General features: G+C 36.1%; 3 protein-coding genes across 3 annotated transcripts; 2 read left to right on the plus strand and 1 right to left on the minus strand.

Annotated features, from left to right (window-relative positions):
- The first annotated feature begins 72 nt into the window (after positions 1-72).
- LOC148729586 (uncharacterized) lies at positions 73-967 on the plus strand. Its single transcript, XM_088762732.1, has 3 exons — positions 73-216; positions 320-368; positions 585-967. The coding sequence occupies exons 1-3, from the start codon at positions 128-130 to the stop codon at positions 756-758; spliced, it is 312 nt and encodes a 103-aa protein (XP_088618858.1). The 5' UTR covers positions 73-127; the 3' UTR covers positions 759-967.
- Positions 837-17,112, plus strand: LOC111318914 (cation channel sperm-associated auxiliary subunit epsilon). The gene is made up of 33 exons (XM_088725168.1): positions 837-874; positions 1,408-1,486; positions 1,988-2,064; positions 2,643-2,733; positions 3,156-3,286; positions 3,610-3,702; positions 4,311-4,380; positions 4,458-4,505; positions 4,963-4,997; positions 5,359-5,431; positions 5,661-5,778; positions 6,068-6,135; positions 6,436-6,471; positions 6,644-6,736; positions 7,112-7,192; positions 7,398-7,473; positions 7,737-7,832; positions 8,009-8,092; positions 8,284-8,363; positions 8,445-8,527; positions 9,387-9,462; positions 9,689-9,754; positions 9,846-9,893; positions 10,331-10,414; positions 10,648-10,697; positions 10,918-10,993; positions 11,631-11,729; positions 12,080-12,147; positions 12,528-12,627; positions 14,311-14,394; positions 14,753-14,907; positions 15,253-15,453; positions 16,443-17,112. Exons 1-33 carry the CDS (start codon positions 837-839, stop codon positions 16,669-16,671), a joined length of 2,886 nt encoding a protein of 961 aa, XP_088581294.1. The 3' UTR covers positions 16,672-17,112.
- Positions 17,108-23,152, minus strand: LOC111319399 (retinol dehydrogenase 12). Its single transcript, XM_022922185.2, has 5 exons — positions 23,020-23,152; positions 21,992-22,114; positions 20,988-21,137; positions 20,086-20,634; positions 17,108-18,931 (listed from the first exon to the last, which is right to left on the minus strand). The coding sequence occupies exons 1-5, from the start codon at positions 23,099-23,101 to the stop codon at positions 18,621-18,623; spliced, it is 1,215 nt and encodes a 404-aa protein (XP_022777920.2). The 5' UTR covers positions 23,102-23,152; the 3' UTR covers positions 17,108-18,620.
- Positions 23,153-24,535: the final 1,383 nt, after the last annotated feature.

Below are 24,535 nucleotides of genomic sequence, written 5' to 3' on the forward strand. Positions count from 1 at the left end.
ATACCCCAGGGGGATATTTGAGTCTGTCTCTCCATAGCCGAGGATAGTCTGGGAATGAAGCAATACTTCAAGATGGCGCGAAAATTGTGTAACTTCGCTTTTCTTTTTTGATCCAATTCCTTGAAAAATGATCGTATTCGGAACTTTTGTGCTCAACATTGTCCTGTTCATCATCTTTTTATGGCCGCTCAAGACATGTAACAAGGAAATATGGCGGTGAGTTGCCTTTTGAAGATTTCAAGATCCTAAGCCATTAGAAATTTAGCTCATGTAGTTTTCATCTTTTCGTTTCAACACTGCAATTTTGAAATCGAACAAGGTACTCGAGCAGAGAAGGTGATGGGACTTTGTTTACTACACTTCATACGGTAAGTAAGGTTAGGTAATTCTGTGAACAAACAATTTGAAATTAGGAAAACTAAGAGCTTAGAGCCTTACAGTTCTGGTAGACTTGTTTTTCTGTAAGCGCCCAAAGTGACCATGACCTTTCTTATTGAACAGTTATCCATGAACTTCCCCCAGGATTTGTTTGTGGATTGAATTGCCAATTTGTCAAGACAATATTTTTTCTTTGTTCGCGTTAGATATTTGTGGAACATTTAGAGGCCGTTGAAGAGGTTGAGTGGTGCTACCCAATGGAGTGTTCTCTCAAGAACAAAAGGCAGGCTAGAAAAAAAATTGACTTCGCACCTTACACAGTAAATCCTGAATTTGGTAGAACCTGTTGTAAACAGGCACTCACCAAAGCCCTCACTTAAATCGAGCCCTTCAAGGCTTTGTATACTTCTATTTTAACGGAAAGAAGTATGGTTTCAAACGTTGGAATCCCATTCTAAATGTTTTTAGGTTGCAAGAGCCCTGTGGTTTTGATAAGGCATGTTGGTCCACAAAATACAAAAAGTAAAACTGAGATTTTTTTATAACAATTAAAAAAAAAACAGCTCATACATAATAAGGAGCCTTGAAATATTTGATTCAACAAAGAAGCAAATGATTTGCAATTGGATGGCTGATGCTGTGATGGGCTCAAACTTGAGCACGTTATCATGATGCTTTTCAGACACCAGCAAGGGTCTTGTGGGTTTCAACTGTTTAATTCAAGTTTCACTGCAATCTTATCTGAGAACAGAACACTCCTTTTTTTTACTAAAGGCTGATAGTTTCTAAAGAAACTGTTTGGGGCTGCGTTGGTTGGGGTAACGAAATAATTTGGATATATCAACAAAGTTGAAATGGTAAATTGGCCACCGTAACAATTACAAAAGCTGACGTTTTGAACGTTAGCCCTTTGTTGGAGCTCCGATAAAGGGCTAACACTCGAAACGTCAGCTTTTGTAATCGTTGCGGTGGCCAATTAACCATTTCAACTTTGTTGATATATCTAAATTAACTCCTTTTTTTTTTTAGTTTTATCAGTGCTATTCTACATTGTTCTAAGCCAGGATTTCATCCTATTGGTCCCATTACAGGAAACATAGATAACCAGGTTAGTTATTGTTGATGGCTTTGATAGCTTGTTTATTTTTTGTTTTCATCGTTGTGGGTTAAGGTGACTGTGTGTTGAAATAATTTTATTGCAATCTTCTCGTGTGTCTCACAAAAGTATAGAGAGGAGATTGATGTTATTGGGTGAAGCCATTGAGAGCTAGCCGACTGGCTCCTCACTGTCAGAGCTTTTCCTGGTCTAAATAGCTTGCATAAGCAGCCAGGAGTGTTACTATTCCATTGCATTTCACCACCTTGCTAACATTCATCACATTTCTCCTGAGTCTTAAGGACGGGAAGACAGTTTGTGTCTATGCCCAAGAAAAAAACAAAAAGCAAAAATATTGCAGATGATATCTCATCTAGATCCATTATTAGGCATGCTTACTAGTAGAAAAATATTTAAGAGTGAAATAGTATTTCTTGGGTAAAGCTGATTTTAAATGACTTTAACATTTTTTTGTGTTAAGTGTAGGTTTTGTTTGATTGTCCATTTGTGTAGAGTGTGAGGCACATCAATGTGGTACTCAGTCCATTTTACTATGAGTGGTATCTTGGTTACAACAGAGAACAGCAAAAGTGAGTGTGGCTCTCTAACAGAGTGTGTGATTATAACATTACAATGGATAGAAAATCAGAAAAATTGGCGATTAGAGCATTTTGGATTGAATAATTGATACAGAACCAAAGCAAAGTTATCACTGGCAACAGTTAATCAGAATAAGGGTCTACATACATAGTGAAGAATTGTGCTATTGGATATTGTGCCCTGGATCAGGGAGCATGAGGCAGTGTCGAGATTGGATTAATTTTTTTTTCTTCAAACATGGAACAAACAACAAGCCTACCAATTCCTGACTCTTATTTGAATATAAACTTCACAGGAACAGTGAGAACTCAAAGTAACAAAATTATGTATGAATAAAATCAGGGAAAAGAGGACAACTTAACTTAAGTAAGTTTAGTTTATGTATCTGATTGTCAAGGTGCAGCAAGTTTTCAATTCTAGACCAATTATAGAGAAAAATGAAACTAAATCAAATGGAACTAAATTAATGTATTCCAGATAACTTCTTGTACTTAGCTAGACATTTCCAGGTCAAATAATTTAAAAAAAAAAAAAAAAAATTAAAGTGCTGGCTGTTTTCTCTTAACAGTGGAAGTGAAACAGAGTTCAAGCTATGGATTATTGACCCAAAGCATACCTCACAATATGAGAAGAACAGAACAGCTTTGTTTCCATCTCAAGTTAGTCAGACTCCTTAATTGTATTCCAAAATCAACAAATGCATTCAGGAACTTTACAGCCATTGAACCTGGATTTTATTTGTAAGTCTTTACAAAGATCAGCTGTTTGGTCTCAGACTTTTTGGTTTGATTTCATATTTTTTTTGTTGTTGTTGTTTTGAAATTTGTTTTTATGGTTGTCTTTTTTGTGTTTTATCATCTACGGGTTTATGTCGAATTAATTTGATGGCCTGCTCCCAGTTGGCTTGTTAGCTCAATTGGTAGAGCGCTGCACTAGTATCGCAGAGGTCAGTGGTTCGAATCCCATACAGGCCTGAAATTTTTTTCAGGTCTGATTTTCACTATTGCTCAAATAGTGCTTTACTGCGAAGGATCATGCACATATACGTTTACTTTGTTTGTTTGTTTGTTTCTTTTTTCAGTATTCAAAGGAACTTACAAGGGTTTTTTTTCAACTTGGGCAAAGGCCTTTTGTGAAACTGAAAATGGGTTACAGGTCCATCGAATGGGATGAGTTACAGATTTACCATCAGTCATTCAATACTACACTTGGGTAAATCCTTTAGAATTCAAATTTTTTGTAAATACCGTGTTGTAGATATTTTTATGCACCAATAACACTTGAAACATGTGTTTTTTGTTTTCTACACTGTACTTTATCCATGCAGTGACTGACTTAACATCATCATTGAACAACTGCAATGCTCTCACACAAATTATTGAAGTAGCCTTTTTTTTTGTTTTAGTTCCTTGTTTATTAAACAGGTGAACAAGTAAAGTTTTCTAGAAAATTTTATTTTTCGGGAATCAGACCTTATCTTTGTCCCAGAGGTATTACAATTATTTAGAATCTGTTTCTTATTACCTTTGTTGTAGCTACTGGAAGTTCTCCATAAACAGTTTGATGAATCATCAGATGAGTTTAGAGATAGATGGACAATCAGTTGCTCTCCATGATCGCTTCGTCTGGTTGGTTTTAAAATTTAAACCTCTTAAGATCCTATAACTGTTGCAAGTTGTCCTTTAAGATCATGTTTTTTCATTTCAAGATAATAAATAAGCTCTCTAAGCCAACTGCATCACTTTAACTGCCTTACATTACCTTTTAATTCCTTCCTTGCTTTTATATCCCAATCACAGCCTCAGTAGCTGATAATTTTATCTCTTCTCATCACTTATTTGCTGGTTGATGTATCTTTAAGTGTTGGGAGAATTTATTGCAAGTCAAAGGGAGTGAGGGGGTGAATAATATTCAGACATAAGTGACTTTGCAACTTCTAGTTTACAGTGAGTCACAATCCAACATGAAAGTCACAATCAAAACCATACTGATTTCTCAGAGTCTAAAAATGTTAGTTTGTCATTATATAGCAACAGACAATAATATTATAATATTTATTACAAATGGTCGCATTTTTCCATCTTTTTGTTCCTTTTGCAGACTTATACAATAACTTTGAAATTGTTGTTGTATTATTTTCATTACTGAGCTCATGTGACGAAGAATTCAGTACAATTTGCTGATTTTAGATTTTATGACAAGACTTACATTTCACATGTTTAATAAATCTCTGCAGGAGAAGCTTTGTGCAACTGCTGATAACCAAGTTTGACTTTCTTGTAACTCATCATCCAAACCAGCCAGAGGTAAAAATTAAGAAATGAGAATTTTTGTAATGATCACTTCTTGTGGACATTTTTTGATCAGTGTTGTTCATTCTCAGGTAGTGTTGAAAGGAGGAAAACAATCCAAATGGTCTCTCATTGTTCAGGCAAGATATATTGATAATAGGCTCTGACTGCTGACTCCCATTGAAATGGTGAAAACTGTAGAAGCTGATATGCTTGCAAAAATACACACATTCCTTGAATTTTTATTTTATGAAATCTTGAACAAATAGTTCTTATTGGTTATTACTTGTAAATTTATAAATTCATTTTCTACCAGTTGTGACCCTTACATTGCATTTTTAGGTGATTTCAAGTCCATTTATGGAATAATGGGATCATGTGTACTATAGGTGGACTCAGTCGACAGTCGACTGATATATCAGTCAACTATCGGTCGATATGTCGACCGAGTCCACCTTTAGTACACATGATCTGAATAATGTATCCTCTCTTTTTGTTTTTACTTTTTTTTTGTCTAAAGCTGCAGAATAATGTTTCTGATTGGCAGTAAAATTACAAGCTACTCTCATTTAATTGTAAGATTTATCTTAATTATAGGATCCATGTGCTCCTCATGTTGCGGTCTTCATAAGGTGAATAGCTTTGCATAACCAGTGCATGTGAATGAGGAAAAAATAGAACAAGAACCATAAAGTAAATGGACAAAAAAAAATTAAAAACAGTGTGGTGATCTTGCAATCCATACATGTTATGTGCATCAGCTATTCCATTGGCTGCTGTCACGCACCTCATTCCTGCATAGAACTTAGAAAAACTGTTCCGTTATTGATATTTCTGCCCAATTGTATTTTCAAGTCAAAACCACCAATTTAATTTGAAATTAAGAGTTTCCTTGCTGTGATTATTGCATAAGTTTATTTGTTTAAGTTATGTGATTAGATAACTCCCCATTTTGAATTTGATTTTTCTTTTCAAATTGTTTTCTGATTTCAGCTCAGAATTTCTACTCACTCAAGACAATTTTGCCACTGCTATCAAACTGAAGGTGCCATCCACATTACTAATGGTATGCTTTTTCTCAGTAGTTAACCATGTATTCTTCCATTTTGGATTCTAGATATATTCATCTCTAGACCTTAAATCTATTGCTGTGTCCTCAGTTAGCTGGCCGTTTGAAGTTGGCCATATTTCAGAACACAACAAAAAGTATATATGAACACCCTATGAATTTCATGGATTGATTTAAAACTTTTAATATTTATGGTGTGATTGTGTTTGCACTCTACTTATGTTAGCAGTCTGAAGCATTTGTCAAGCTGGCTCTGTTTTCGGCAGAAAACCTTTTGGTACTCTTGGAGTCAGGAAAACTTCTCACATTTAATGGAACAGCACAAACGTGGGGCAGTCCATTGGGTAGGATAACTCAAAATGAATTTAACTCTTTCATAAGTCCCTAAGATATAAATGAAAACAAAGTACCAGGAATGGTTTATATCATTAAGAAATGATTTTATTAATTTATGTCTTAAACTGTCTCAGGACTCTTCAATCTTGACACACTGCCTGCACAAATTGTTTGTCATACCTCTGTGCCTGGAAGTGAGAATCATATCGCAATTTTTTCCCTTTTATACTAGACTTATTGTCAGGTGTTCAGTAAAATGCCATGTCACTTGACTTGCTTCCTTTGTTCAAACCACAGGATTACCACATTTGGGGTTAACTGGTCTGGCATCACACAAGATATGTTTTGAAGGTGCAAATAGGGAGGTATAATTTTTTTTTTTTTATGTGAAGGCTGTCCAAAAAGTACAAAGCTAAGCATGCTTTTAAAGAGATACCACAAGTAAACAAAGTAAATAATTTTCTTTACTTTTATATAGAATTGTTTCATTAATCAGGTATTTATTTTTGTTGGTGTAGTCTAAAATTTCCTTTGGATACAATCAGATGAACTGTATTTAATTGGCCTAACTTTAAGTAGCAATATTATTATCGCCTTTTACTATTTGTCTACTCGATGCCTTTTACTCCTTAATGTACAAAATATTTCTTCCTTTTTTTCTGTAGATCATAAAGAACTTAGTTCTTGGATGGTCAAATGAGGTAGGTCTGCTAAATGTACTATAACTGTTTCCCAATCATTTTGCTCCTCATGGCAAAATTTCACATTTAGTGTAGTCCTTTTGGCTTCTTTGGTGAATACTGTACTCTTTTAACTAAAAAAAATTCTCTTCCAGAATATATTCTCTATTAAGTATGCTTTTCTTTCTTGCAGAGTGTTAGTGGTACTTGGATTTACCTCTCAAAAGACAGTGGCATTTCCTTTCAGCAACTTCAGTTTCCTACACAGAACTTCTCTGTGATATCTGTAAGTACATTTTTCTGTAGGCCGCTTTGTTCTGTCAGTTGTTCTTCTATTAACTGCTTTTAACCAGTCCAGTAAGTGTAACCAGTATATGAATTTTAAATGTTTTAAGTTTCACTTGCAGGAAGGTTAAAGTGTGGCCTGGAAGACTATACTGACAATACAGTGTCCTCCTTTCAATAAACTAAAAACGTTTTTAGCTTTAGCATATCAAAATCAACTCTTGATTTGTGTAGTTTCTCATACTGAGTCCAACATATTTCCAGCTCAGTTTAATACTCTTTACACTGCAAATTTTCCAAACCTGACCCAAACTTCCTTTGGGTTGGTTCACAAAAAATTATGCTTTGAATTGTTCATGAATGATTTGTCTGTCAGGTGTTGCATGTTGAACTGCACTGTTACTTTCCTGCTGTAACTTTCCTTGTAAATACCACAAGTTATCAAAACCAGGAGAAGGTATTGTTACTCATGTCCAAACAATTTTTCTAATGGTGAGACATTTATATTATTTAAAATTTTTGGTCATTTCTTAATTCTATTTATTTGTCTGTTCGATTCTATTTGAACTGATACTTACTCATCTCAGGTTACCCTTGATTTGAATAACCTAGGGCCCATCTCTCAATCATAAGAGATAGCAGTTTTTTCTTTCAATGTTTAGACAGTGTTCATGCAGTATGACTTTATGGAGGATGCCTGGATACAAGAGGAACTTACACTTTCTGGTTTTATTCAAGGTACAGTGATCAGGAAAAAATTAAAACTTGCTTTGAATTTCTTTTAGACCTGTAGTTTTCTTCCCGTGGCATTTAGTACACCTACAAGATGCAGTACATATTTAAACCAATTCCATTCAAAACTACTGGTTAATATAAAAAAAATGTCTTCCTAATTCAGCAACATTTGAAAAGCAACCATAACAAGTGTATTTCCCATCTTCTTACCTTCAATCTAGAGAGATCCTGTATCCATTATTTATTTTTTGTTATTTCTTTAACAGACCCTCCAACATATTTTTCATTTATTCCCCCAAGTACAAACTATTTGATTGCTTGGAGTAGGAAATTTCTTGCCTTTGGAAGACTGAATGAAACAGGTCAGTGACTACATACTCAATAACATCAACTACAAGTCATATTTAGTCATTGAAAAAGGTGACAATTATTTCTAATCATTAGCAAATTGTAGCTTCTTAAGTTTTTAGGTCAGGCAAAGAAAGGATAGTTTTATCGCTAACAACTTTATGGCCATTCATATTTCATCTGATTTCAGGAAGTGTTTTTGTGGTAAAGAGACAAGGAAATCTCACTGACTTTGTTCTTGATGTCAATGAAACTATTGTGTCTTTGATAACAGGTATAAACTCTAGAGTGTTTTTTTTTTTCTTTTTTTTTTTTTAGGCAAGATATTTCTTCTTTCTATTAGGTTAAGTACAACAATTATGGAAGAAAACACTGTTGGTTAGTCCACCTATGTTCTCATGTCCCGTTAAAATGTTTTATGTGAAACAGCATTTAATGCTCATCAAATTCAAATGATTTTTTTAGGTGGACATGGTGATTTTGCTGTGCAGTTGTCAAACAAAAGGTTATTTTATGGAAGAGCATTTGTTGAGCATGTGGTTGAGGTAAGTGTTAACTTTTTCTATTTTGATATTTTACTGCCTGTGCAACTTTCTTTTTCAGTTTTGATTTATTTTTTTAACCAGATTTTTCCAGGAGAAGACCCATCTTCAAATTTAACAGTGATGTTTGATATGTTCAGTTCTTTACTGCTGATTACAAACAAAGGGTATGTCTTTGGACAAATGCTGATATGGCAATTTGTATTTTTAAGTAATCATATACTCTGATCTGAAATTGTTTTAGCTACCATGGCAATAAAAAAAGATGGTTAATTTGTATTGTTTACCAGTAAGGATTGCTATAAGTTCAGAACTTAACGGTTACATACATAAATTAATTAACCCTAACCCTAACTTTTTCACCTGATTTTACATTAAATAGACCTATTTGATTGCTTAATCCCGAAAAATGGATTTTTCCCAAAAAAACTTGGTTCTTTGTTAATATTTTAATCAAATAATATTATGTAACATACCATATGTTAGAGTGTCCCCAATTGGTGCCTAAACGCCTCCGGGTTAGCTCAATTGGTTAGAGCGCCAGATTGTATTGTGTGGGAGGTCGAGGGTTCGAGCCCCAGCCGGACCGATACTCATGGTCTTAAAATAAGTGAGGAGAATTTGCTACCTTTCAATAATCAGAAAATGGATAGATATTCTAGTCTTCTTGGATAAGGACAAATAAACCGTAGGCCCCGTCTCCTGCAGGGTTAGGGGTAAGAGACGTTAATTTCCCATGCACAAGATTACTGTGTAGTAGATGTCCTCCCTTGGGGTGGGATGGGTGGGAATTGGCCCTGAAAATCCCCTATGGGGAGTGGTCAAGTAGCATATGTATGTGTATGTGTGTATGTATGTGCCTTCAGGGGCACTAGAACAACTAAACACAGAAGTAAAGGTTATGTATGTATGTAAATTGAAGTAAGTTGCTTATCAGAGGAAATCAATCTAAATTCTGAGTGTGAAGAGAAGGATCAATGAATGAGCAATTAAATTAAATTAAATTGTGCTTCCTACCCTTTTCAGGGACAAGGTTACAACAAGAAAGCTGCCACTGGCAAATGAAGTATTGAATGCTGTATTCCCAAAAAAATCATGTCCAGTAAGGATGACTTACAAGCAGTTATGTGTTTAACTTATCGTTTTGATAACTGAATAATTATAATACATAATTTTTGACTGGTGGGTGATAAGAAACTAGCTGATCCCCAAAGGTAAAGTTCATCAAGTGGGAATAAGTATTGGGTTACACCTAAACTTTTGGGCCTAAATCCATGATGATGTGTTAATGTTGCAACTGTTATTGATTATGTTTTTCCTGTACATAGTATTTGAAATTCACCACCAGTATCAATCCAGAGTTGTATTTCATGGACAAGGGAGATGAAACAAAGGTTGATGAACTATTTAAATCAAAGTTTTCAGTCTACAAGTAAATGTGCAATTTTACTTACTGATCAATTATTCCATGTTGTTTTCCTTTAGGTGTGGGCAGCTCTTATTTATCCCAGGACGGAACCCAACGACATCAAGGTATGAATTGCTCAATTTAAGTACAGATCTGTTGGGGAGGGAACAAAGCAGAAAATGCCAAGAAAACCCAGCGGTTCAGTGTGAGGTTGATCACTTGGGCTTCCTCAAAATCAGTTTATAAGAATTGCATGGCTGTGAAAAATTGGTCAGACACATAAGATAACTAACAATCGACCATTCAAGAAAAAAAGAGAATTTTACGGTAGTGGAGTCACAAATGTCTAACTTCAGCAGCCATGTCACTTCTGGTCATAAATTTTGTGTCAGTAATTTTAACCCTGAATCATCTCTAACAAGTGGTTTCTTGAAGTGTAAGGGAACTTTTGTATGTTCTGGTGTCACTGCCACTGCCACTGCCACTGCCCCTCCCCCCCTCCCTCCTTCTTTGGCACCCAATGAGCCAAAAACTGATCTGTTTATATACAAATTCATTATAGCTGGAAATCTCCAGTGTTGATGTCCTCCAAATCACTAGTGAAGATAAAGTTGAAAATCATAAAGGACTTGTGATACTGAATAAGGTAACAACAGGTGCTCATGATGCCCAACAATATTAATGCTATAGTAAAAGCTTCGGGTGACATAACTTCAGGTGAGATGACTTTCAGGCAACTTGAACGGTTGCCAAAGATAATTTCCATTAGAGTTTTTTACTGCAAACATAGGCCTTGCAATGATTCATTGGATAAATATTTCAAAAACAATTCCGTTCTATTGTCAAGTCTCTCTGTTTAATATTTTTTCTGGATGGTAGACATTCACATTTAAATACAACTACAGGAATGGAACTTCCATGCAAAAAAGGTATGTGGTACGTTGGTTGCAAGAAATTATAAATTCATTTCTGTTTTTATCGGCTTACACTTGTGCTGTTGCATGATTATTTCATGTTCTCCTTTTAACCTTCTTTTAATGTCAATGAAAGTTGATTTAATCTTTTGCCTTATTGCATCTGATGTTAGTGATGACACTTTTTTTAGTATTATATTTGACTCCTTTTTACTTTTCTGTCCATTGATCCTAGCTCCTACAAATCAACTGCAATTGCTGTTCAGCTTTTTCCAAAAGTTGGAGAATTGTCCTGTGAAAATAGTCTCCAGGTATTGCCACATATTTCAAAGCTTCTTCCTTCAAAGCTCATGTTCAAAATAAGTTGTGCAATTAATTGGAATCCCTTTCTTTATGATTGTGAACATGTTTAAGCAGGTCTAGAAATGGCTTCTGGTGGTTTCAAGTAGCACTGATCGATCAAAGTTCTAGATAGCTGATTTGTATCAGCACCTGAAGAAAATAATTGAAAACTTAAACAAAATATCCGTGAGTCTAAAATGTGGAAGAGTTGTCCTAAAACAAGTCTAAAAAATCTGGCCTCTATCAATGGATGTCAACAGCTACTGGCACTGTACAAACCAGTTTTTCATTACATTAAAACAAATAATGATCCAGAAAGAGTCACTTCACCAGACCAGTGCATTACTGCAAGTCTCATAAAATCAGGGCAAAACTGACCGCTCGGATTCCTCCACACAGACTGGCCACCTCTCTTCATTGGACTCTGATGATGACTTCTACATAGATTATCAAAAATTATTATCACTCTAATTAACAACATGACGGGCATGTCATGTCAACCTGAACCCTAATGGTGGCACCATAACATATAGCTGAAGTGTCCATCAGCAAAAGCCAATTACAGCATAATAAGAGGCGTCGGCTCTAACCTGCTGTTCTATATAGGTGCTACATATTCATGTTGGGTGTCCGCCCCACAAGAGTATTGTGATCAGGAACTGTACTTCATCAACTGGTGTGGAACCTGTGCCACTGTTATCTATGGTATGGTAAAGAATTAACTCGCTTTAGAGTCATTTCCCACAAGAGGGTATAAAATTTATCCTAGCTTGTTTCTTAGTGATGCACTGCGTATCCTAACTTGCTCTTAATTCACGCAAATTGGCGAGTGCACTTTAAGAAGATGGCAGCTTTGGTTTAAAGGCAAGAGCTCGTGAGAAATGCACTCTGTGGAAAATCATCTCTCCTGAGCAAGTCTCTTTATGGATCACTTTTTCCCTCCTGTTTTGGATTTAGAAATGACATTTGTTTTCTAGTAAGATTTAACTGAGGAAAAGAACAGGGATGTTTGTTGGCTTCAAGGTAATACTGACGAAGATACTTTAATGTTTAAGGATTATGGCCAAAATCTGTGCCGTTTGTATGCTGCCATTTATGGAAATATCAAGCTAGTGGTGGATCTGTAAGTTTCCATCCTGTGACTTTAATTTCATGTATCTAGATGCCTGATTAATGGAGCCAGTGCTTCCTTTGAAATAAGTCAAATCTAAGGTGAAATTCCATTGTTTCCTTATAATCAGTCATTTTCTGCGAACCTGGCAATTTTTTTAATCCTTTTTGGTCATCTGCATGGCAATGCATTGTTGTTATCTAAAAATTGTAACTAGGGATTCATGAAAATAGCTTAACTTTTTAGCATAGTTTTATCTTGGAAAGGTTTTGAAGGACTTAGGTACATACCAAGACACCCTGTTATGAAATGGTACTTGAAATATTGTGAGATTATCGTGCAAGCTTATATTAGTCTTTCGTTTGTTTGCTTGTCTATTTTTGCTTTGATAGATATGAAGGTGACAAGTTCGTGGAAGAAGTGCACACTGATTATATTGTATGGGAAGAAACAGGCAGAACAGACTATGGATACACTGCAACTATGAGTGAGGTACACACATGGAACCAACATAAAGTCTGTTTATAAGCTAAGTGGTCCATCAGGCTGGCACTTAACTCTGGTTTCTGTAGCATGAAGCGACTAGGAGTATTTCTATTACAAACCAACATAATGTTGTTAATTGCAGTGAACCCAAGTGGTAATTAACTAACTGACAGTAGTGATTGCTTGAAGTGCCTATAACCCCAAAAATGTTTTTTGGCCATATTAATTCTCTCTATTGCACTGAGCAAAATGCCACAAAATTTTTTTTGTGTTTGGTTAAAACCGCGATTTTTTTATGAATTTTCAAAGTCGTGGAAAATCACATTTTTTCAAACACGACTGAGGCACGGAATTATCAAGATGGGTCTGGGTCGAGCACAGTTTGTGACGTCATTCCAGCCTTTCCAATGAGTTTGCTTCAAGGACTGGATGAAGTATCTTGACAGATATGCCTGATAAGTGCGTTGTTTTCGGGTGTGGCAACACTCCCAACAAAGAAAAAAGAATAGCATTTCATCCAATACCTTTTTATGGGGCAGATGACCCGGAGAAAAAAAAGAGAAGAAAGAAGTGGGTTGACTTTGTGCAATGGAAGCATGCACATTGGAAGCCCACAAAATACTCGGCCGTGTGTTACAACCACTTCCGAGAAGAAGACCATTCAGTCATGTTTTCTGCCCTGACTAGCAAGAACGAAGGTTGCAAAAAGATGGAGTTGGAATTTGCGTCTTTCCGACTGTTCACGAGTGGAATGTTGAGGAAACGAAATCAGCTGAAAGCGAGCGAAGTGAGAGAAAGGTGAGAAAAATTTACCAGATCAGGCTTTACCAAAGGTTTCATCTTGTTGGAAATGTATAATATTGACTGAGATTGGATCGGAGCGCCACTGCCGATGATGGCCTGGAATGATGTCACTAGCCCCAGTCTCTGGTTCACTCGGTCATTCCAAAAACAAACTTGACTTTGAAAATTCATAAAAAATCACGGTTTTAACCAAACACAAAAATTTTTGCGGCATTTTGCTCAGTGCAATAGAGAGATTTAATATGGCCAAAAACTTTTTTTGGGGTTATTTACACCGAACAATGTGAGGACCTAAATACCAAGTTTTATCCCTAGCAGCAGTTCATTTATAATTCTTTCAGTTTTATTAATACCGTCCATCAAAACACCTTATTTTACTAGTGCAAGCACACACCACAGAGATTGAAATCTGAACATTTACTTTTGGTGACATGTGATTGATTTACGTAATAGTTTATGTTGTATTCAGTGATTGAAATTTAGTTCAAATAACAATCGGAATGTTCTCAAAAATCAAACTAATATTCGAAATTTAGTAATCCTCTCAGTAATTACATGCATTGTGATTGGTTAATTTACAGTGAAATGTGGCCCATCAGATACAAGGGTTTCTTTAAATTGAAATCTTTTCCCTAGTTTTGAACCCAGAGATATAAGTATCCTACAGACCTTGGTTTTTTTGGTCTGTACTGTAAGTTATGAACCTCGTTTGTGCACGCAGGTATTACTTGGTCTGTAACTTACAGCACTGACTTCAAACTCCCGATAAGTAAGAGGTATGTAGGGGCCATGTTTAGTTATTTTAAGTGGAGTTTAGGAGAATAATTCAGTTGCTTTGACTGACGTTAACTAAGACTGAAACTATTGACTGTTTGAGTTTCATAGGCCAGGTGTTTATCCGAAGCTCAGACATTGAGAAAACTTGCAGAAAATACCTCCAAAGGTTTCAACCGTATTGGGACTCAAAATGTAAGGTTAAATAAGGTACTATGTGTTATGCAACTTCCTTTCCTAGTGGACAATTGCTTATAACAATAATAATATACAGCTGTAGCAAGTTGAAGAAAATAAAAAAAAAGAGTGGACAGAACTGAAATTGTCTCTGTAATCTTATAATATGGTTGGTGAAAAATACAATCTTTAACATACAAGCATAAACGTCAGACGGAAAGGATATTTTGTAACAAAAGATGCTCCTCATTGTTTGTTTGGATGGCTTTTTTCATAAGCGTGGAATTAAGAAAATGATCTTGTATTGTCTGTGTCGTCAAAGATGGTCAAAAAGCTTGTATTTATTTTGTATTTAGTGTCAATCTTTGTGTTTTAGAAATATCAGAGCTGTTTTGAAGCAAGTAACGATGGCAAGACATTTGACGAAAGTCAACCGTATGAAATTCTAAACTCCACAGGAGTCTCTCAGCTGGTGTTTCAAGGTTCAGGAAACTTTCACTTCCAACTCAGGGTTGTTGGAAACCACTTGAGGTAAATAACAGTTGAAGGGTAAACATGGATTCTGTAGACCATTATCTGTTTGATACAGATGCAGAGCGAATGACAAAAACAAACAATAAGATTGTTGGGGAGGAGAAAAGACGAGAGCTCCTCGTGATCAATTTGATTATGTTAAATATGGGTATAATTAACAGATTTGTATTTTCAGTATTATTCCCTTTTTCCCCTAACTTGGAAACAAGCCTCAGCACTGGTCACGGTACTGTCCCTCAATTCTACCACAAAACCAGTGCAACACATTATGAAGCTGATACAGCGAAACTCTGCAGATGTCATTTAATGAATATATTGGTGCTTTCCCTGTTGCCTCCCAAGTTTCTGTGAGCTGACCACATGGTTCTCAGTACAAGTAACAGAGAGGGAAGGAAAAGATTTCTTATCACAGATTGTGTCTGTTGCTGTGGTGACCCTCATTAGCACAGTGCTCCTTTACCTAAGCTTTGCAAAGTATACCAAACAGACACTGGACAGACATCAGGAGGACCAACAAGAACAGCAACGACTGATGGAACTCAAGTAAGATCCATGGCAAAATAAAACAGTTTGTTGTTTAGTAATATAGTATTTCTGACCACTTGCAGCCTAAGACTGAATTACGGGTGCAGTTTTAAAGGCTAAGATCGGATGTCAACATATAAGGTGCCTCTGGCAGCCACTTCAGTCCATCAATCTCACCCTCCCACCCATCCCACCACAGGGGAGGACATCCATCACAGAGTAATTTCGTGTGTGGGAAATTAACGTCTTCTACCCCAACCCTGCAGGAGACGGGACCTCCATTTATTCGTCCCTATCCGAGAAGACTAGAATATCTAACCATTTCTGATGTTATAGAAAGGTAGCAAATTCTTCTCAATTATTTTAAGACCTTGAGTGTTGGTCCGGCCGGGGCTCGAACCCTCGACCTCCCGCACAACAGTCCAGCGCACTATCCATTGGGCTAACTGGGTGGCGGTTAATTGGACTGTTTGTTTTCTTCAGTTCTCTACGTTTTATAATTGTTGTTCCTCTAGTCATTTGGATATTGCAAGGTTACTTGGGAAAACTCACAGTAGCCACCACATCAATCAATCAATCAATCAACAACTTTAAGTGTCTAATCTTCTAGCTTGTTTTCAGGCCTACTAATTGGGGACACTACTTAAATTACTTATTAATGATACATATATATTAATAATACTATAAGATAATAAGATTTAACTATTCAAAACTTCTTCAAATATATACAGTAGTCAATATACTTAAAAATACAATTTTATAATATACTTAAAAATACTTATACTTAAAAATACAATTTTATAAGTGGAGATCTCAGTGACAGGTCAGTTAGCCCATAATTAAAACTAAGAATAGGAAGGGAAACCTTGGCATGACCTGAAAAAACAGAAAGGTAGCCGGGAAACTAAGTAAGCAGGATAAGCAAGTGAACCCAAAAGAGAGGAATAAGCCCTTCCAATCACTGTTAGGTGTTAACCTTTTTTTCCGTTATGTTTGATTTCTTGCAGGAGTCTGTTTTCCTCTAACCAACCAGGAGATAATCCTGAGATGGCACGGCGTCGTTCAAATGGCCATAATGTCCGTCGTTTCTCAGGCACCACCATGCTGATGACCAACCAATTGCCAGAAGAATGTCTGGCAGAAGCTGCTAAAACTCAGCCTGAACTTACTTTAGAGTCTACAGAACCAAGTCACACTTCTCTGAGATCCAGGAAGTCTTTGCATACAAGCAACTGATAAGAAAGGCTTTTTTTTTGTTATAACAGTAGAATACAGGAACAATTTTCAAGATTCACAGCTCAGGAGTTGTCTTGAATTTAAAGTGATGTAGTCAAATAGTGGACTACTAAATCACCAAGCTATGTAAATACATCCTGTTTAACATTCTCTAGATTGCTATGTTGACTTAAAATACTTAACATTTGTAGCATTATTAAGCCAATTCACAACAACTTCATCAATAATGGCATTGCATAAAAAAGAGAGAGAAAAAGAGAAATCTTAAATAGGATTCATTTTATGTTTGCTTCAACTTAGAATCACATACTAAGAACTTTACATGTAGTTGTTACTTGACACTGAATACACTGTTTCTAAAAATGTAAATGTTTCACGTTGATATTTCACTCTCCAGCCAGGAAAATTATAAAAAATAAATAAATAAACAAAAAAATTCAATCACCTTCATGTTTATTTCCAAATTCTAGTAACAATTTACATCATGTGCATAAATATATTTAATCATTTATACTGATATGGTAAACGTTTGTAATATATTAAACCATTTCATACTACGCCAGAGATCTTGTTATACAATAGAGCTCAAAGGATGTCATTAGTGGCAAGGATGAAATCTGTATAAAAACCCACTGCAAATTTTGCCTTGTCTAGCTGAGTAAGGCTGACTAGGTAACGCAAAGTTCATGTGGCATTAACAAATATATTATTTCATTTGGTTATCACTTAGATAATGGAAAATTTTCATCCTTACAGATCATGGAAATCCTGAACTTGTCTCTGGTGATATTCTCAGCTGATTACCAAAAGTAACACGAATCTTTTGTTTCAACTTGCTCTATAATTGGCCTAGAAACCCCTCTCAACCAACAAGATGCAAAACCAAAATCAATCATCTCATATCTCACTCATGTTTCCCTGTTCTTACCAGTTATATTTTACTTTCTTGTGTTTTTTTCTACACCCTCAATCAAGATCCAGTCAGTATTTATTGTCTCGTTGCGTCTATTAAATTTGTGCTGATCTATGACCACTGATTTACCCCACATATCCAACACCCTAAAACTTGAAAGCCCCATATTTCAACACAGTAGGTGCTCCCAGAGAAAATTTCCAATTAGTATATACACACTCAGTGATCTTGGCATTTCAAGCAATCTGATTGGTTCGCTATCTCCGGCTAATCAACAATGTACACCTCCGAGTGAGTGGATAATGTGAAAAACAAAATAGCAGGTGTAAACTCGCATTTCGCTAAAGTTTCAGAAGCAGAAATTGCCTTTAAATGGCTTCCTTTTAATTTTGTTGAGATGACTTCGTGTGTATATACTAAAACAATTATTTTCAATCTTGGTGAATAGGGGCTTTTGGGAATATTTACTGCACCGCTTTGTGGCACGGTAAATATTTAGCCACTATTCACCTCAATTTCAAAGAATAATTGTTAAATATTTCAGCAATGAGTCCTCAGTTCAACATTAACCAAGCAGAAAACTGGCACTTGAAGCACGAGTCTTTTACATGACAAGCATCAATTTCCCTTTTTTGACTGGGCAACAACCCTTGAGTCCCTTGAAATCAGTTTCACTTATTTAACTCCTAAGATCTTATTTTCAATTCTCCCTTCTATCAATATTACACATTAAATAGTTTTCATGAATGAAAAAAAGGTTTAGAAAACTTTTATCCTTAAAACCCAAAAGTGATAAAAATTTTAAACTGCAGCTACTAATTATTTGCACAATCTCAATCAAGAATCAAATTCTCTTAACTTATTTAAAATGAAATGAATGCCAGCCAGAAGGGAAAATTAAGAATCAGCTCCAAGAACTTAGAGGGTTAACTAGAGACAAACAACTGCACTGACCTCTTTGAGGAAAACCAAGCACAGACATAACTTTGAAAACAACATCCTACAAAGACAACTTGGTGTGATTCCATTGAAGAGGTCATTGATTGTCTAATCCTGTAAGCTTTTTGCTTTCCTTCCATAGTTCTTCTGCTATTTTTTCATCTTTGGCCAAATCACTGTACTCAACCATTGCACAATCCTTAAAATATTTCCCAGAAACATCCTTGAGTTCCTCTGCAGCTGCACAGTAGATGGATGTCTGAGCTCCACTGTTCAGTGTTTTAAAAAAGAAATATGACACAAGCCAAAGGAGTGGTCTTATAATCCACATCTGAAGAATTCTAAAATTCCTTGTAATTTCAGTTCCAACAACCCCAGGATGAAGAACATTCACGGTGACTCCTGACCCTAAACAAAGAAAAAGATCAACAATAATAAGACTATATTCACACATGTAATTCACAATATATTGTACTGTGAATCCTCTAATAAACCCCTGGGGGGGGGGGCTTATTTATTTTCAGGTACTTTGAGGGGGCTGACATATTAGGAGTGGGGACTAATTAATTTAGAACTCAATAAAGAACTCAATTTTACGATCTATCCCTCTCAATGAACCTTGTCAAGCCACGTGACACTTGTAGCATCACTCTGTAATTTCCTCATACTGTATTCTATCAATGCCAACATGATAACATTAATCAATCAATCACCATAATCAATTTTAAATGACAGAATAAAAGTACAGTACTTGAATAAATTTATTGTACTTACTGACATGGAGTGCTATTTTGAATTATTTTTTGTTTTTTTGAGGGGGGAGGGGTGGGAGGGCTTAATAAATTTCTTCCTCTAAAGAGGGGGTGTTTTAATAGAGGGGGAGGCTTATGAGAGGATTTATGGTACATAAAAATGTTATTACCCATGTAGTAGGAGCAGTAGTCTAATGGTCAGTGCACTGGACTCCAGTTATAGAGGTCCTGGTTGGAGAGCTGGCTGAGTAGGTGCATTGAGTTCTTGCACAAGACATTCTACTCTCACAGTGCCTCTAACCCACCCAAGAGTATTGATGGGTACCAACAAATTGTCAACAAATTGCCTGGTGAAATGCTGGGGGTAATTTTGGGTTGAACTGGGATCCCATCCAAGGGGGAAATAGTGATACTCCCAGTTGCTACATGCTAGAGAAACTTGGATAAGCTTTGGCTCCAGAATATACTTTACCCTTACCCTTTATTCATAATCATGCAAAAATGTTTAAATACATCTACCAGAACTATTTTTAACCCTTTCCCTAGCAAGGAAGTTTATGTATGTCTTATGTTTGCCAACCAATGACCAAGGATGTATACATAATATTTATGTCCTAAAATAAAAAAACATTTTTTGAGCCTGGTTGTTCATGATGACTTGAATAAATTTTCTGTGGTTGTTGAGAAAAAATTCAATATGGCTGCTGTTTGGAGATCAGGGTGTCTGGCTGTGGTAGAGAAGGGGTAAAGCCTAGAGGCTAATATCAAAATCAGTTAAGTAAGTGTCAACCACAAAAAAAATTAAATTACCTTTGATTCTCTTGCTCATCTCAATGGTGGAAAGAACTTGGCATAATTTGCTATTATTGTAGGCTTTGATAATTCCATAACCTTCCTTCTTTTGTGATAGGACTTTGCCAACATCAATTTGTGACACCTCAGCATGCTGCCTTGATGACACATTAATAATACGACTGGGTGAACTGGCTTTGAGTTTATCAAGGAGAAGATGTGACAACAAGAAATGACTAAGGTAATTGACTTGAATAGTGTTTTCAAGCCCATCAACTGTTGTACAGTATGGCCCAAAGTAGCCAGCATTGTTTATCAGAACATCCACTCTTTTTTCTTCCTCAATTATCTCTTCAGCAAATCTTTGTACTGACTTAAAACAAGCTAAGTCCACTTTTTTCACCTCTATGTTTCTATTTCCAGTGTTTTCAATGATTTCTGCAGCAGCTTGTAAGCCCTTTGTGATGTTTCTGCAGTCGATGATGACCCTGGCTTGTCTCCAAGCCAAGATTCTTGCTGTTTCCTTGCCAAGGCCTGTATTTCCTCCTGTTATCACCACAGTTTTCCCTAACATTGTACAAAAAAAAGATTAATTCATTCTTTTAAGAAACAATCATTATGTCTTGAATCATTTCTTGTGGTGGGAAAAATTATTTCCAATTGACAGGTAACAGGTAAAGAGAATACTCAAACTTATGAGGTAGAAGTTGCTATATCTTGATCTAACACCAAATTCTTATAACTGATTTAGAATGAAATGTCTAACAGCTAGAAGAGAGAATTTAACAATCAGATCTTAGGAGTGGAAAGGTTCACAGCAGAAACCTGCAGCACCAATAAGAAATCCTCACTAATGATTGGGTTTTATCAAATTCTTGAGATTTGTCGTAGTATAAACTATAAGGAATCATATATGGTACCTCTCATCTTTGCCGAACTTGGACAAGATGGCCCTTCAAAATGTATTTTAGTGAACACTCCCACCACAACTGTGCCAACAATTCCAAAGAACAGAAAAAAAGCTCCATGTATCTCAATTTTGGCTTGTTTGTACAGATCATGAACATTAGCTAGATTGAGAGACAAGAAAAAGTTAAGGTATCATTGGAGGGTTTTACACATGACAATACAATTGAATTAATTATTACGTGGATTTTCTGTTTTCTTGGAATTTTTTAGCAAGCTTCAACTAACTGGAAATTAAAAGAGGTATGGATTCAACACCATTTTGTTTAAAAATGATCTATCTGCTGTTGTCTTGGATTTGAATGAGATGCCACTCATCAAGTTTACAATTGAAAGTTCAAGCGAGCTCAGCTGTTATCTGATGGTCTCTCCTCCATTCTGCTACATGTGGTACACTGTAGTGTAATAGTACAGCCATACTACTGTAAGGACATTTCCTAGTACTCAATCATGTTGTAAATCTACTGTCCAAAGTAAAAATAAGATAAGTAATTGCGAGTATTGTATGGTAAATATAATTTCTTGATCATCGAATAAAAAAAAGTTGAATTAGAAGAGTAATGAGAGGAACCACTTGACTGACCTATGAATACTCTACATAAATCATAAAATCAACAAACTGTCTAAACTAAGGTCATTTTGGTCAATTCTTTGGCTTATTTTTGAGATCTCAAAAAATTGAGTAAAAGTTTATCACTAATTGAAAGATCTGCTAAAAGACTGTTGAGTCTTTTAATGTTTACTATGTTCACTACATTTGACCCAGTTCTTAGAGTGAACTTGGTTCTACTGTTTCCTTTGACATGAATCCCAAGAAAACTCTTGAAGCTACTTTTGGACACAAAACATTGTTTTATGCATTGAGAATTAATTAGAAGATCTTTTACAGAAAGGGCAATTTTAACGAAAAACATGTTGTCGTTAAGATCGACATTCAAAAATGTAACAATGGTTGTACCTTGCGCACATAGGCCACAAGTTGATCGGCAGTGCTTTGACATCCACTTCACGTTTTTCTTGCATTCTCCCCTAGATGCCCAATGGCCACACCTTGGGTGATGATCCTCACAAGGTGCTGCTCCTTAATTGATGTGTAGGAACATTGTGCACATTAGAATGATTATTAGCATCAGTAAAGTGTAAGTACACTTCTTGTCTTAATTTATCTACAATTTTTTTTCTTAACAGGAAACATTTCCATAGGAAACATTAGCTTTTGTCATGTTCTCCTGACATTCTGCATAGCTTTATCACATTATAGAGCCCAGAAAAATTTGCTCCACTGCTTAAATAGGATTATTGAAGAGGGATATTTTTGTGCATTGTTTGTGTAACTCATAAATTATTAACAAATACTGGTGAGGATTTAGAACCTCTTACATTTTCAAGTCCTTATCTGTTGTGGGACCTGGGTTTCAGAAAAAAATATATCCTTAGATTACTATGATTTAATCTGCTGTAATTTGTTGCAAACTAGCCCACGAATTTTTCATTAGTTTTATTATTCTCAAAATATTCGGACAAAACGTACGTGTCTTCTGCTTCATTAGGTATTATATTGCACATCAGTGTATTTAAGGTCTTATCTTAATTAAGCTTCCCATTTCATGACTTAAGTTTAACCGATCATATCTATTATTTCATATTTTCCTTAGTAAATTTTCTGTCTTAACGAAATTCCCATGAGTCAGCTGTCATTAACATAATCTGTAACAGCTGCAAGCTGCATGGCTACAGCATGCTACTAAAGAAAATACCGATTGAAAACAAATACAAGGATTGATCTGCTGGTAAAATATACCAACTCAAATCTTCACCACAAAAATAAGCCGGATTTTAGTTAAAAGTTGAAAAAGGAAAAATTAGTTTTTGAGGAATTAACGCTTGTAGATTTATGGCCGAAACAGTACTAAGGCGGCAGTACTTCATGTCAGATCATGTTCATACAATAAAGTTTCAAAGACGAAATATACAGTTAACACTCACCAGATGCATATGAAAATATTTCCGAGAGGTAGATTGAAAGAAATAATAAGAAGATCACTTCCCATCTAAGCGCCATCACCATGAAAACTACTGCTAACAATAATCCAGGCGTCGACAAAGTGAGTAGGGATTGGACACTACATCTTCCAGCTGACTGCATACATTTGGGTATCTGGTGACAAAAAGCGTACAAATAACGCCTCTTGTTTCAAGGTGTACCAGCTCAAAAATATTTCACGGCTGCTTGTTTAGAATATTTTTTTCCTATAGCCATGTCGTTCAGGGGTGAAATATATTTCAACTAAAAAAAAAAAATCTTTGCGGCGATCTTTTTGGGATGTCACGTAAGTCCTTGAGGGAAGCGTTGCGTGATACCCTTGTAATGTGTCGGCGAAGTCAGCAACGCAAGAAGCACTGTCATAGGATAAGCAAGAATTTCCGAGGTTACACCGGCTTACCTGCACTGCAGGTGCATGTCTGGCGATAGACTTTCTCAAAGTCGTTCGCCTGGTTTTCTGTTGGTAGGACTCGCACTACGCGCTACGCGCTCAAAAGCGCGACTTGTGAGCAAGTCTAGTCTGGCGAGTGAGAGGTAGATAGACCAAATTTCGTGAAGGGAGTTTTTGCCAGTATTGATTACGGACAAACATTTCATCAACCCACCGTCTCCAGTGCAATGTTAATAGCGGTAAACTAATCAACTGTGATATCGAAAGATGTTTTCTGTATAAACAACTATTCTTCCTAAACCACATAACATGACCACAAGCAATGTCTAAGACAAAGACAGCCTTTTTTATAACAAGGTTACCATCTATCTTCTACTTCACAAATACAAAACTCTTATGTAATATGTGTGAGCTAAATATCAAATAACACTTCAAACTTAATAATCTGTTCATGTTGTCCTTCAGCAGCATTGTTAAAATATACACAAACTAATCGAATGAAGCCTTACACTGCTGTAAAAAGTAAAATGTTTTAAAAATCCGAGCTTTCGCCGATCAACGGCATCATCAGGGATAAGATACATCATAAGGCTTGGATACATCTAATGAGTTCGAGACTGCTTTCTAAATGAGCTGGGACATTTTTTAGCATCAGTTTGGGGCGCTGGCAAGAAGCCATGAAATGCGTTAGGTGGGTCCATTGATGTTGGATACGATAGGTCGTATTTTAACATCGGGACCTGCTATGTGGGTCTTGACTGGATGGTAGAATCTGGACAGGTCTGTGTTTGACGCAAGGAAGCTTTTTTGGACAAAGGGAGGAATTTTATTTTGTAGGCAGATTTTCTTCCAGGCTGTGTTAACTCAGTTACTTTCGACTGTCTTGGCTGACACGCGGGGTACTTTTTGGTAGGTGTTGGCATCACTGAGGTGATCAAGGGTGACTTGGGTGTACGTGTCTTGTTGTATGACGCAGAACTCGGTGCCTTTATCGCTGGGAAGGCATACGTAGTTCTTCTCTCTGAGTTCTTCAATAGTTTTCCTGTCTGTGCCATCGATGTTCGACC

Source organism: Stylophora pistillata, chromosome 6, assembly GCF_964205215.1.
Source record: "Stylophora pistillata chromosome 6, jaStyPist1.2, whole genome shotgun sequence".
Classification (NCBI taxonomy): domain Eukaryota; kingdom Metazoa; phylum Cnidaria; class Anthozoa; order Scleractinia; family Pocilloporidae; genus Stylophora; species Stylophora pistillata.

Excerpts from the sequence above, each read along its gene's own strand:
- LOC111319399 (XM_022922185.2), bottom strand. The coding sequence starts at position 23,101 with ATGGTGATGGCGCTTAGATGGGAAGTGATCTTCTTATTATTTCTTTCA. Across the intron at positions 22,115-23,019 it reads AATATTTTCATATGCATCTG|GAGCAGCACCTTGTGAGGAT; the intron begins GTGAGTGTTAAC and ends ACATCAATTAAG. Across the intron at positions 18,932-20,085 it reads GATGAGCAAGAGAATCAAAG|GGTCAGGAGTCACCGTGAAT; the intron begins GTAATTTAATTT and ends TTCTTTGTTTAG.
- LOC111318914 (XM_088725168.1), top strand. The coding sequence starts at position 837 with ATGTTTTTAGGTTGCAAGAGCCCTGTGGTTTTGATAAG. Across the intron at positions 4,506-4,962 it reads AATGGTCTCTCATTGTTCAG|GATCCATGTGCTCCTCATGT; the intron begins GCAAGATATATT and ends TCTTAATTATAG. Across the intron at positions 14,395-14,752 it reads ACCGTATTGGGACTCAAAAT|AAATATCAGAGCTGTTTTGA; the intron begins GTAAGGTTAAAT and ends TTTGTGTTTTAG.
- LOC148729586 (XM_088762732.1), top strand. The coding sequence starts at position 128 with ATGATCGTATTCGGAACTTTTGTGCTCAACATTGTCCTGTTCATCATC. Across the intron at positions 217-319 it reads TGTAACAAGGAAATATGGCG|GTACTCGAGCAGAGAAGGTG; the intron begins GTGAGTTGCCTT and ends AAATCGAACAAG. Across the intron at positions 369-584 it reads TGTTTACTACACTTCATACG|ATATTTGTGGAACATTTAGA; the intron begins GTAAGTAAGGTT and ends TGTTCGCGTTAG.